Genomic DNA, 14,600 nt, shown 5'->3' with positions numbered 1-14,600 from the left:
GTAACTTAGCTGTAAATGTGTTTTACAGTATCAGGCCGCTATCAAAATTTAATTTTACAGCAAAATAGCCTTACCGCAACTTTTCTTTTTATGGTAAAAAGATTTTTATCACACTTTAGTTTTACAGTATGACAATTTTTACAGTAATTTTACTGTAATTTATTTTATTTTAAACTGCCAGTACAAATTCTTTATATTTAGTATTAACTATCGAACTTTATAAATTCAGAGCAATGTTGTGTACAAAATATATTTATTATTCATTGTTATTGTTTCCTTTTTAAACGGTTTACAATCGTTACTAACTAATCCATCTGTCTATTTTAAATACATTTTGTGATACATGATGTTAATTACTATTTTTTTTTCATCGACTACAGCAGCAGTACTTGATTACTTTGATTACAGTAGAATACCACAAATACCTAATATGCAGTAAGTTACTACATGAGTTTACCCATAATTAGGGCCAGACGTTTACCCATAATCTGCGGACACTTTTTTGCTATTTCTGCGGAGAATTTTGGTAAAAATCTGAAGATTTCTGCGGAATTATTTTGGGAGTATCATAACTAAAACCTTAATATGTGAAATAAAAAATAATATCTTTTAAACTTGTATTTAATGTTTAAAATGCAAATCCAATTAGATTTTCTTTATTTGGTAAACAAAGCAAGTCTCTCATATAATATCTCTACTAAAAGACAGAAAATATTGCTGTACAAACTGTATTGTAAATAAATCAAAACATTTTCATAGTAGTCAATAATATAACTGTAATTAATTTAAAAACTAAATAAATATAGATTAAAACACTTTTACTCAAGTAAATAAACAATTAATGATGTAATGATGGGCTAAAAATCTGCAGAATTCTGCCGAAATCTGCGGAAAATCTGCGGAATTCTGCGCGCGCAGATTCCGTGTGGGCCTACCCATAATGCAGTGCACATTACAGTAGTGAACTGTAAAGAACATATGTGGTATTTTACTGGGTGTTTTAGCAGTAAATAACTGTAAAATTGCAGCAAAGTCTAACAGTATATACTTGTAGTATTCACTATAGACAATCGCTGAATGTAAAACTCACCCTGAATAAATAGGACCCTTTAACACATGCTCAGAGGTAATAATCATTGGTAGTGCCTCAGTTATAATCCCAGACTGTCAGTGTCAGCAGTGTAAGACCCTGGAAAGCTAAAGAGGGATTACCGCCACCAAACACATGAAGAAATTGTTATCGCACTCAGGATTACTCCCAGCAATATAGTCAACATGCACATGGTGTCATGTAAATCAAGCATATATACAGTATATATACAGTATATATATACAGTATATATATACATATAACATATATATATATATACATATATATATATATATATATATATATATATATATATATATATATATATATACAAGTGTTTATTTATGGTAGTGAACTGCATTATGAGAGCTTGATCTCAGCTCTGTCGAATTTTGATGTTGAAACTTCAACTCTACAGTTTAACAAAGTGCATTTTATTTACATTTTAGTAGTTTGAAATGTTATAATTTTTATAAATGTAGAAATAAGAAATAAATCTGTAAAATACAGTTTATTACTGTCACAATCACCAGTGATTGTAATTTCATAGATTGCTGGATCTCACTCACAATCCTTATGGACTACAAATCTGCCAGTTCTGGACTACATTTTCACACATGCACTTTATTCACACACACGCTTACTCATTTTGACTGATTACACTTGCACCACCTGAGGATCGTCAAAGACTGATTACACACACACACACACTACTTAAGCAGCACACACACTCACTTCCCTTGCCAAGTCTTGTTTTCTGTAAAGTGACAACACAACGCGGTTCTCCTAGTCTTGGTTTCCCGTGTTTTGACCTTAGCCTAGTTTGTCTTTTTGTCCCTGTCTGCCCCCTGCCTTCCGACCTCTCGCCTGTTATAGTGACTACAATTCTGGATTGCCTTTATACATCTGTTTGCACCTCTGTTTACCTTTGCTTGCCTGACTTTGAATAAGCCTGCAAGTGGATCCAAACCTCAGTTGTCTCTGTCACTCACCGTGTTACAATTACAAGGTTTTTGAAGTGTATTACAACACCAACCAAGACAATATATCACTTTAAACTATTAAAAATGTCAATAAAACTCTCTTCTTAGAATTTTTGAAGTTTAGAAATGGCTGAAAGAGAGATCTAGATCCCATAATGCAATTCAAAAGCATAAATAAAAAGAGTAAAATAATAACATGAATTCGTAAACGGCTCATTTATGGATATTGTTTACAGTGGATTATTGCTCTTTTGATTTTAATTGCATCTATTATCTGAATTGTCAGCTGATTATTATTATTATTTTTTTTTTTTTTTTGCAACCCAGGTATATTGAAAATTTGAGCCCCCATTTTTTTTTTGTTTTTTTTTGTGAAATATTAACTACATTGCTTCAGGCACACATTGTTGCACTTTTCAGATGACAAATCCACCAGGGAGTGCTGTCTACATTTTTGTAAAATAGGTTACTTAGGGTACGTGTGTTATACATTTCAGATCTGGAAGCAACTTAAGAGTGAGTAAAAGCTTATTTTAAGCAATGATGTACCGCTTTGCTGACTACTTCACGGATTTCGCCAATTTAGGTTATTTTTTTAGAACGTAACTCCAGCGATTAACAAGGAACTATTACAATACTGTTTCTTTGTTTTCAGTATGTCTCCATTTTGTTGCAATGTAGACCCAAACCTGTTCCTGGACCAGCACCAACACCGCACATTTGCATAATTAAACACACCTGAATCATCTTTGTAATATTCACCATTTTTTTATTTTTACATGTGCTTTTTTCTCCCCTACTATCCATATACTATAGCACGGTTAGGACCTGTAGAAGAAACAGACCTCAGAAATGGGCTTTAAAGGGATGGTTCATAAAAAAATGAAAATTGTATCATCATTTACTCACCCTTTACTTGTCTCAAATCTTTGTTTCTTTCTTCTGTTAAAAACAAAAGAAGATATTTTGAAAAATGTTGAAAACCTGTGACCATTGACTTTCATAGTATTTTCATAGGTTTTCAGCTTTCTTTAAAATATCTTCCTTTGTATTCAACAGAATCACACAAGCACTTTGAAACAGTAATCCATGCTTTTATAACCTCCCGCTTGGACTACTGCAATGCCATTTATTTTGGGGTGAGTCAGTCTTCTATTTTTTGACTACATCTTGTTCAGAATGCAGCTGCACGTCTTTTAACTGGCACACGCAAATACGTGCGAGCATATCACCCCGGTTTTGTCCTCTTCACTGGCTGCCTGTGCATTTCAGGATCCATTTTAAGTTACTTTTATTTGTTTATAAGTGTCTAAAATGTTACTGCACCCCTTTACCTCCCTGAGCTTCTCTGTCCTTACACACCTTCTCGTTCGCTCAGGTTAGCCGACCAGCTCCTCCTGGGCGTACCCAGGATTGATCAGCTGAAAGCTCAGAGGGGATCGGGCTTTTGCTGTGGCTGCACCAAAATTGTGGAATGAGTTGCCGTTGTATATTAGACAAGCCTCTTCCATTACTGTTTTTAAATCTCTTCTTAAAACCCACTAGTTCAATTTGGCTTTTAGCACAGCGTGAGATGTTGACATTTTATGTTTATTTATTTGTATTTTAAAGTTTGTTTACTCTCTGTTGTCAGCACTTTTGTCAGCTGTGTTGTTTTAAAGTGCTTTATGAATACAGTTGAATTGAACTGAACAGAAGAAATAAAAAATAGATTTGGAACCACTTAAGGGTGAGTAAATAATGAGTAAATTGTACATTTTGGGTGAACTATGCCTTTAAAGAAAATCCCAGTGTATTAAATGGTCTTTAGGGATGAATGAAGCTAGTTGTCACATGATGAAGTTCTCATACGTATATATTTGAAAACATATTTCTTTTGAATAATCCAAACAAATCCTGTAAACTGTATTCACATGGCCAATTATGCACTAATAGTGGCATTAAATACAGTATGCATTTTGAACAAAAGTTGTTTGTCACTAAAATATATAATGCATATACAGAAGGAAATTGAATCAGGGGGCATGTTTTATTCCACAAGTGCCGCATCCATGAAAATTTACTTGATTTTTACATTAATCGTGAACACAACATAGTCCTGACTAACCACAAAAAGTAGCAAAAACATAATGGAGTTAAACAAATATCAACGTAACAACAGTTCAGCCTGGTTAAAACGGGTGACTCTGAAATCTCAGACATAAGCTTTGGATGTTTCTGCATTCGATTGAGCTGTGGTATAGATGGTCTGTGGTTTACCAGCTGGGTAGTATGCCCTGTTAAAAAGATAACACAAACAAACACACAATCAGCAATAATTATAATAAAATAAAGAAGTCCATTTAAAGTCGACATAAAATCCAAATTGACTCTTCTTATTTTTATATAGTGGTTCTTGTTATAAACGATGTATCTGTGCACTTCATCATTTTGTAAAAACTCATTTGCCCTCATAATCTTTAATAAAATACTATAACTTCCCCCCATCACTTCTGGTATCATAGCCTTAGGGCGGAGCTATCAGTGCTTTAGGGCGGGGCTATTAGTGGGTGTGTTCATCCATTCATTAATCTTCCTCCAATTTGCTAGCATCGGCCATCTTTCAACAATCCTGTCATGATCACCAGCGATCAAGCCCTTGCAGATCGCTGGAGAAACAATTACTGTCTACAAGCTGGACTACATATCCCATCATACACCTCACACACACCAGTTCCAGATCACCACTGATTGCAAACACACAGCTGAAGCTCATGAGGACCGATTACTTGGTCTATAAACACAGCACACACTCACACTCCTTTGCTGAGTCTTGTGTCCTGTAAGTGAGCATTATCCTTGTCTTGCCTGACTGTGCTTTTGGCCCTTGCTTTGTTTATTGTTTATGTTGTTTTGCCACCTGCTCTTTCCCGACCATGTTATTCTGAGCATTCTTTGGATTACCTTCATGCTCCTGTCTGTTCCTATTTTGACCATGCCTGTACGACCATCCCAAAATAAAGCTGCATTTGAATCCTCACCCCGGTTGAAAGACCCACTCGTTACAGAAGACTCAAGTGTGTGTGAGTGAGGTGTATTTATAGTCCTGGTAATCAGTCCTCATGAGCTTCAGCTGTTGTGTGCTTGCAATCGATGGCGATCTGGAACTGGTGTGTGTGAGAGGTGCATGATGGGATATGTAGTCCAGTTCGGTAAAAGATGTGTAGTTAGGGTGCTGTTCGTGACAAATCCAATCGGTTCCCAAAGAACAAAATTATGCACTGCTCTACATTTTTTTTTTCCTCATTTAATGACAATTTCAAATGGATGTACGTCACGATAGTGGAACAAAGGACAATTTTAACTTCCATTTCATGGGGACTTTAATATAATCCACAGAAAGGATGTATATACAGTAGAGAAATGTGACATTTACCCTTTTTCTTTTGATTTGGAGAACCTTTGATAGGCACTGCACTGGAAACCACCACCCAGCATGCATAGCGCTGCTCCAGCCCAGCCGATGTAGAGCCCAGTGCCCAGCTCAAACCTGCACACAGAGAAGGAAAGATCAGTATATGCACCTACTCTTATCTTTGGGTTAAATCGCAACACAGAAGTGAGCTAAATCTGCCAATGGTATTTTAAAGAACAACCAGGGACATTCAAATGTTTAAAGACCAGGGCGTGCACAGGGGAGTGGCCCGGTGGCTAGAGCCACTGCCCCTCTGCCCTCATTGGCTGAGGTGCCCCTCTCAGCCTATACCCCCTCCCCCTCCCTCCCCCTCCAACACATCTATGCCCCACCCCTCCACTGACTCCAGTAATCCCCGTCTCCACTTCTCTCTCACCAACCCTTCTCTCTCTACCTCCTTCTTCCCGATGGCCAGGGAGTGATCAGCTTTATTATATATATATTCCCCCATATATTCTAGAGAGCCAATAGGGGTCTTCGCATTGGATAGTTTTAGGAACTGGCAGCGTGTGCCATTCAGAAGGACTCATTCAAAGGGGTTAGGGCACAGTTGTCAAACTCAGTTCCTGGAGGGCCATAGCTCTGCAAAGTTTAGTTCCAACCCTAATTAAACACATTTTTATCAAACTAATTTAGTGCTTTGGACTTGATTGATCTCTACAAATAGGGGTGTGTGGAAGTAGGGCTAAAACTAAACTCTGCGGAGCTTGACATGACTCAGTTAGGATATAGGGATGAGCCCTTCTGAATGGACACCAAACAGCTTCCCTGCACAAAGGATCAATGAGCTCAAAGAGTCCATTAGTTGTACTCTTCGAAGTCCTTCATTACTACTTTAAAGTGGCCAGATTTGATCACTTTAGTTTTGAATGATACCTTGAATATGGCGGCCATGGTTGTTTTCACTTTGGAGTACCCTTTAAAGAACGATGTATCCTAATTGGAAAGCTTCAACATATAACGCATCATAGGAACAGTCATAGGAACTGGCATTTGGGCTGGTTCCCCAAGAACTAAACTGTTCCCTTGAATATTTTCCCTATCCATTATTTTTGGAAGATAGAAAAATGAGGAAAAACAACTCTAAATAATATACAAATAGCATGAGAGCAGATTATCTTAACATAGCAATCTAACTGTGGTTAAATATATGACAAATTCTGAGACATTAACTTAACAGGTGCACATCATAAAGACAGGAGACTTTGATCACGTGTAGTTGAATGGGGTCCACCAACTAATTAAAGTTTTTCATGGAATTGTCCTATTTAAAATTAGCATAAAGTGTTGCACCACAGGACACGGTTTTCAGTCAAAATGTATCAAATGAAATGTTTTCTCACCTGACACCACCATAGAATGGGTCATTGAATTCTGACACAACACGTGCAGCGTACCAAGATACGCCCACCATAGTGCAAAGACCTGTGGAGAATCAAAGTATTTCTCTCAATACCTTTCTATTTACACAGATCCTAATAGAGAAAGGGGAAACATAGACAATAAATTGGTGATGTTGATATAAGAACACACTCAGTTTTGCTTACCTCCTAGGAGGAAGATAATGCCACCGATGACCATAGTCTTGCCTTTTGATTCTTCTGTTTTTGACCCAATCTTAATGCACTTCAGCCCCATTGTAGATAAAACTAAACCAACCAGCCCCAGGAGCAGGGCAATGATCACTAACGCCCGACAAGCCTGAATGTGAACTGAAGACAAGATGGGGAAAAAAATTAGTGTTTGGCTTTGTTTTTGGATAGATAAAAATGAAGATGTACATATCGTATCTACTTTTAGTTATTGTTTATATATGTAAATAAATATTTTAAATATCGTACAGCCTATTCACCCTTCATCCTTGTGTATTACTCCGCCCACATACAGCAACAGGCAGAGGACACTCTACAGTTTGACAAATATTGCAGCTGTTGGACTACGTAATGTACTTTTGAGGCTTTTTAGGCGAGAATGTAGTCGTTGAGATTGCAACTATGCAGTTTATTTATAAGGATGGTGGATATTTTAAATATTTAGAATTTTGGAGACTCTGTGCATCGGCCACCATCAGCCTGTCCAGCCTGATATCATGAGAAAGCTTAAGTATTTTACGTTTTGTCAGTTTAGTGGCTAATTTGTACGAATTCGTACGAGTTTAGTCGTACGAAATTGTATGATTTTAAAAAGGAGGCGTGGCACCTAACCCTACCCCTAAACCTAACCGTCATTGGGGGATGAGCAAATCGTACTGAATTGTACGAATTAGATTGTATGAATTCATACGAATTAGCCACTAAATCAAAAAGTTACGAATTGCCGTGAGATTTGTGTTGGCCTGTCTGAGCAGACCAAAGAAAATGACAGTTGACATTCCGCCACTAAATGGCAACAGAGATCGCATTACAAATCCTTAGAGCAGGGGTGCCCAAACTGGAGGGAGCTGGAGGGCCGGTGTCCTGCAGATTTTAACTTCAACTTTTCATCAACACACCTAATGTTTCTAGAAAGCCAAGTAAGAGCTTGATTAGCTGGCCCAGGTGTGTCTGATTGGGGTTGAAACTGAACTTTACAGGACCATGGCCCTCGAGGACCAAGTTTAGACACCCCTGCCTAATGCTGCAATCACACTAGAGTTTGTGCATGTGAAATTCTGTTGTATGAAGCTGTGAAAAGGGGCAGAATTAAACAAGATGATTAGACATTTTAAACAGCTGAACAAATGATTATAAATCAGGTAAGTGACATTAAGTTGATCTCTCTCTTTTGTATGTTGTAGTGCTGTATTTATATGACAGAAACTTGTAGTGTATGCTTTGCTTTGCCTTTTTTGAGATTAATTATTGTGATATCCCAATTGCAACAGAGAAATATTGGGAAATCTCTGTAGACTGATGGCATTTCATGTCGTTCAGCCTTATAATCTTAAATTGTGAGCACAATCTCCTGTTTTGTTATCACTTTATATATTACCTTAGAGAATCATTCAAACACTAGTTCTAAAATGACATTGGTGAATTAGTAACGACATCTGCTGTTCTGACCATCAGCTGCAGATTTGAATGTATGGCGGAAGAAAATAGTTCCTCATACAAAAGGGTTTTTGGGGTTTTGTTAGATTTTCTTCTTTCTTCACACGATTATGTCATTTGACCTTTGTATAAACGCAATATAACACAGTAGTGAAATATGGCAGTATATCAGCACTGGAAGGACACTAAAGTATATACAACTGCACTGCTACGAGTGCATTTTATTTATTGCATTGTTACAAATGTTTTGAATAATTCTACTACGTCCAAAAATTACGTTTGTTTGAAAAACCAAAAGTTTTGAATATTGTAAGAACCTTTAACAATAACATTTTAGAACTTACTGTCAACATAAGGGAAGCGTTCTTACAACATTAATATAATGTGGATGGAATGTTCTAATATCGTTTTAAATAACGTAACATTTTAATAATAAAATAAACTATCATTTTAATAATTTTACAAACTAGCTGGTTTAAGTGATCCACAGTGTAGTTTATCACTTACTTAATTCCTTACATTTATATAGTGCTTTCCTGGGTACTCAAAGTGCTGCAGAGGGAATCTCCAGTGTGCAGCTGGATGGCATGGCAGCAGCCATTTTGTGCAAGACCGCACACAACACACCAGCTTATTAGTGGAGAGGAGACAGGGTGATGAAGCTAATTATGATAAGGGGATTGCTAGGAGGTCATGATGGACAGTTTTTCTTAAGCATTTTCGAGATGTAGCCAAAGTCCTTCTGGATTTAGTTTGTCTCAGTTTGTTCTGTTTCTTCATGTCATTCCAGACAGACTGGATGATGATCAAATCCGTTCTCTGTGTGGAGCACTGGCTGCTGTCAGACAATAATCTCACTGTATAACTTACAATTAATGACAAAAAATAATCTTTGGAAATGTATATTGATATTTCAACCTTACAGGCTACAGAAAAATATAGAAATTGCCAATTTTAAACCCTTTTTTTGGGGGGGGGGGGGTAAAAAAATACTAGTGGCCTCACAGTACTGTGTATGTTCAGGAAAATCCAGTACTAAGAAAAAACAAATACAATTCTCAATTTGTTTCAACACAAAAGGGTTGCCAGTGATCATGGTTAAATCATTTTAAGATATACAGTCCATCATAAATCCAATTCCAGATTCGGCTGGGTTCACACCAAATGTGAAGCATTGTGCCACTCACTCCAGATTACTCTTTTTTTTTTATGTGATTGAGGTGAATTCTGCAAGTTTGTGGCAAAAGCGTCGCGTTTGGCCTCTATTCACACATTTACATTATCTTAGTCATGCAAATACTTAACATTTGGTGTGAAACCAGCATAGAATATTTTGAAGAATGTTTATATTTATGTTTGGAATTAATTACTCTTTGAATAGACTGATATTCATATTCAATATTTAAACATTAAACATTCAGATTGTCAAATCCTCAAAATCAAAGCATAAAAGTGGGCAAAAATTATTCTCCCTATCGTTACAACACAAAATGGCTGCCAATATGGAGAAACCAGTAAGTACAGTTTGTCTTAAATCCATTTCCGGATTCTAGAAGTCTTTTTTATATGTGTATGTTCATGACAAACATTAATTACTCGCAGAATGTGTTGAAGTAAAACCTACATAAACTGAAATCCAGACAAAAATTGGTTAAAGATTATGAAAAAAAACGATTGAGCAATTTTCAGGTTTAAGTAATTCCTCTATTTAAATTATGGTTGTATATACATACAGTTAAGCCAGAATTATTAACCCCCCTGATTATTTTTTTTCAACACATTTCTAAACAACCATTTTAATAACTCCTTTCTAATAACTGATTTATTTTATCTTTGCCATGATGACAGTAAATAATATTTGACTAGATATTTTGAAGACACTAGTATTCAGCTTAAAGTGACCTTTAAAGGCTTGACTAGGTTATTTAGGCAAGTTAGGGTAATTAGGCAAGTCATTGGTTTGTTCTGTAGACTATCTAATAAAATAAAAGGGGGCTAATAGTATTTAAAATGTCTTTTAAAAAATTAGAAGCTGCTTTCATTCTAGCTGAAATAAAACAAATAAGACTTTCTCCAGATGAAAAAATATTATAGGAAATACTGTGAAAAATTCCTTGCTCTGTTAAACATCATTTGGGATGTATTTTAAAAACAAAATTCACAAGAGGGTGAATAATTATGACTTCAACTGTACATATATTACTATTTATTACAGGATTGAGTTGGAATGTCCTACAGAGCAGGCCTAATAATGTAATTGTAATGCTTTTCCTACCTGGCAAGGCAAGCATGGATTGAAAGTCTTGACAGTTGGCTTTTCCAGTGCTGTCCTCTCCACAAGCGTGCCACAAGTTCTCATAGAGGCGGTTGGAAACAATCACATTGCCTTGAATACTAGAAATCTTCCAGTAGTCATTCGCCACAGCCAGGCCAGTAAGAACCCAGCCGATCAAACACATGAAGAATCCCGTCACCTCTAAAGCTGTAGACATTTTCAACCTCAAACAAAACAAATCCAAAATTCAAAGAAAGAGTCTGTATAGGCGTCCTGTTTTGGCTCCTGATCGATGGGTTTGGATTGTTCTTCTGTTAGGTTGCAGGACTTCAACCTTTTGGAGGGTCATAAAGCCATCGCCGCACCCCGTCCAGCTTATGACCGTACCGTTGATGATGGGTGTGAGCATTTGGTCTAGCGAGACACACACATTTACCCTGATAACACCATTACCATGTTTGGTTATCATATATGGTTGGAGTTTCACTCTGATTGTATTGAAACTGATATAAGGCTGCATTGAAAAATAGGTTGTCTTAGTCACCAGATAAACTACCCCTAGTGAGGGAATCACTGTGAACAGCAATTTTTTATCCAGTTGACATCTGTGGACTGGTATTTAAAGGCACAATGAGTCACAGCATAAATATGTTGATTTACACAGTTCCTTCATGAATTAAATTTTCAATTGATTTTTATTTGACAGATTTAAACAAACTGTAAGAAATACAAGTAACCAATACATTTTGAAATAAAACAGTTGAGGATAAAAACCAACCCAGGCTCATTCTGATTGCGTATCCCTACATACATTTCTGAAGGGCACCAAATTCGTCCCAGGAGCTATGTTTGTTTGCAGTTTTTTTTTCTGTTAAACAGAAATTAGGGAAAAAATTATCAGAGGGGCTAATAATTCTGATCTAACTGTATGTGTATACAACCATACTCTAAAAACTAGATAATTACTTAAACCTGGTCTTTGCTCAGTCGTTTTCTTCATAATCTTTAACCATTTTTTGTTGTGATATTGGTCTCATTTTTTTCAGTTTATGTAGGTTTTACTTCAACACATTCATTGTAATTAATGTTCTTCATAATCGTACACATAAAAAAGACTTTTCTAGTGTGCGGAAATTGCTTTATGATGAACTGTACTTAACTGTTTCTGTGTGGGGCTTTATATTGGCAGCCATTTTGTGTTGTATCAATAGGGAGACCCGTTTTTGGCCACTTTTATGTCGTTGAGAATTAGATTTTTGAGAATATTGGTTTTAGGCAAATCCACCAGATGTTGCTGTGTATGCTTTTTGAGATCTCAAATTTCTCTCGCGAGTACCATTCGCGCCTGCTGTACTCACGTAAATAGAACAGAGGCCGCTGTTGTCTGACTTACTTACTGACTGACCAATCAACTGACCCACCCTCCTTCTTCCCTTAACCCAACCGATAGTGTTTTAAAAAGCACCGATTGACCCGCTTACCTCCTTCCCTAAACCCAACCAATAGGGGGACGGTGGGTTGGTCAGTCATTCAGTCGACAGCGGCCTCTAGTGAATTTACGAGAAAACAGCAGGCGCAAAAGGCAAAATGAAATTTGAAGTCTCAAAAAGCATAGACTCATGGATTCATGGATTCGCGAAAACAGAAACGTGCCTCCTGAGATGTATTTGACACTCTCCAGGAATGTATATAGAGGTAAATTTTCAGAATGAGCCTGCGTTGGGCGAGTCATTGGACAAACTGGTAAAGTCGTCCATATGGAGGTAATCGGTCAGCTGGTAAGCAAGAAAAGGAACAGCGTCATACCAACGTTAAAAGACAAAATGCAGCCATACGTACTTCTGGCTACATAATTTGCGATTTCCAGAAATGTTTATACTGTAGGGCTACGTTTTCAGAATGAGATAAAAATACAATAAAGCCCTTGGCGTGTTTCCATTGTAATCTTCGCAACTAAGTACACTGTAAAATGTAATAAGTTGTCCTTACTTAGAAAAATTGAGAAAACCGTTTGACTTGAAATTTCGAAGTAAAATAGTGTATTTTAAGTGAGCATACTTACATATTTACAACTTCTTAATAAAGTAAACTTCAGTACCGTTGATTCAAAATAATTCACATTACTTTCTTCATAATCTTTAACCATTTTTTGTTGTGATATTGTGATATTGTTGTGATATTCAAAATAATTCACATTATTTTCTTCATAATCTTTAACCATTTTTTGTTGTGATATTGGTCTCATTTTTTTCAGTTTATGTAGGTTTTACTTCAACACATTCATTGTAATTAATGTTCTTCATAAACGTACACATAAAAAAGACTTTTCTAGTGTGCGGAAATTGCTTTATGATGAACTGTACTTAACTGTTTCTGTGTGGGGCTTTATATTGGCAGCCATTTTGTGTTGTATCAATAGGGAGACCCGTTTTTGGCCACTTTTATGTCGTGATTTCGAGAATTAGATTTTTGAGAATATTGGTTTTAGGCAAATCCACCAGATGTTGCTGTGTATGCTTTTTGAGATCTCAAATTTCTCTCGCGAGTACCATTCGCGCCTGCTGTACTCACGTAAATAGAACAGAGGCCTTTTACTAGGAAAATAGGAAATTGATTGCCTAAAAATTATCAAGTAAGCTGAACTTAAACATTTAAGTAAAGACAAAAACCAATACCTGACTTGCTTGCTTTCTTACTTACTTACCTATTACTTACTCTGCACCATGTTAGTGTTTTGTACCTCGAATTTTTACAAGGTGGGTCTTTAGTCCAACACTCAACCCCCTACCTGGAGGACCAGGACATACACACACATACAGTCTTTGGACTGAGGGGGAAACCCACGCCAACACGGGGAGAACATGCAAACTCCACATAGAAATGCCAACTGACCCAGCCGGGACTCGAACCTCTTTTCATAGTAGATTAAACAATCAGCTAAAGTATTTTTTTAGCATGTAGAAAGTGATTATTTACTTTACTCAAAAAAACGTGAGTAAACCCATTATAACTCCGAACTGTTAAGTTGATTTATGTTAGTTTTATAATTATGCACATAGTTAATTTACTTAAAAATGTTAAGGCAAGGCGGCATGGTGGCTCAGTGGTTAACACTGTCACCTCACAGCAAGAAGGTCACTGGTTCGAGCCCTGGCTGGGACAGTTCTCCTCGTGTTGACGTGGGTTTCCTCCGGATGCTCCGGTTTCCCCCACAGTCCAAAGACATGCGCTATAGGTGAATTAGGTCAACTAAATTGGCCGTAGTGTGTGTGTGTGAGAATGAGTGTGTATGGGTGTTTCCCTGTGCTGGGTTGCACCTGTAAGAGCATCCGCTATGTAAGACATATGCTGAATAAGTCGGTGGTTCATTCCGCTGTGGCAACCCCTGATGAATAAAGGGACTAAGCCAATGAAAATGAATCAATGAATGAATTTGAAAATAGATGACACAACAGTCCAAATAAATAGAAAATATTGAAAAAGTTTTATTAAAATTATTGAAATTAATCTTTTTTCAAACATTTGCCAAGTGCTTTTTCCCCAAGGTATTCAGGAGAGATTCTCATCTATTTTATTTTGGCTGGAATAAAAATAAATAAATAAATAAATAATATATATAAACTGTTAAGGTAAATATTATTAGCCCCTTTAAAACTACTATATATATATATATAGTATATTATATATATATATATATATATAGTATATATATATATTATATTAAAATAACAAAAAATATATATACTATATTATATATATAATATATAAT

General features: G+C 36.4%; 1 protein-coding gene across 1 annotated transcript; it reads right to left on the bottom strand.

The window, feature by feature from the left end:
- Positions 1–4,083: 4,083 nt before the first annotated feature.
- On the bottom strand, positions 4,084–11,184 carry cldn15la (claudin 15-like a). The gene is made up of 5 exons (XM_056472668.1): positions 10,832–11,184; positions 7,075–7,239; positions 6,871–6,952; positions 5,489–5,602; positions 4,084–4,349 (listed from the first exon to the last, which is right to left on the bottom strand). Exons 1-5 carry the CDS (start codon positions 11,046–11,048, stop codon positions 4,268–4,270), a joined length of 660 nt encoding a protein of 219 aa, XP_056328643.1. The 5' UTR covers positions 11,049–11,184; the 3' UTR covers positions 4,084–4,267.
- Positions 11,185–14,600: the final 3,416 nt, after the last annotated feature.

Source organism: Danio aesculapii, chromosome 2, assembly GCF_903798145.1.
Source record: "Danio aesculapii chromosome 2, fDanAes4.1, whole genome shotgun sequence".
Classification (NCBI taxonomy): Eukaryota; Metazoa; Chordata; class Actinopteri; order Cypriniformes; family Danionidae; genus Danio; species Danio aesculapii.
The sequence above is the reverse complement of the archived record's forward strand: the minus strand, read 5'-3'. Positions and strand labels throughout refer to the sequence as shown.

Excerpts from the sequence above, each read along its gene's own strand:
- cldn15la (XM_056472668.1), bottom strand. The coding sequence starts at position 11,048 with ATGTCTACAGCTTTAGAGGTGACGGGATTCTTCATGTGTTTGATCGGC. Across the intron at positions 6,953-7,074 it reads CATTATCTTCCTCCTAGGAG|GTCTTTGCACTATGGTGGGC; the intron begins GTAAGCAAAACT and ends GATTCTCCACAG. Across the intron at positions 5,603-6,870 it reads CCATTCTATGGTGGTGTCAG|GTTTGAGCTGGGCACTGGGC; the intron begins GTGAGAAAACAT and ends CTCTGTGTGCAG.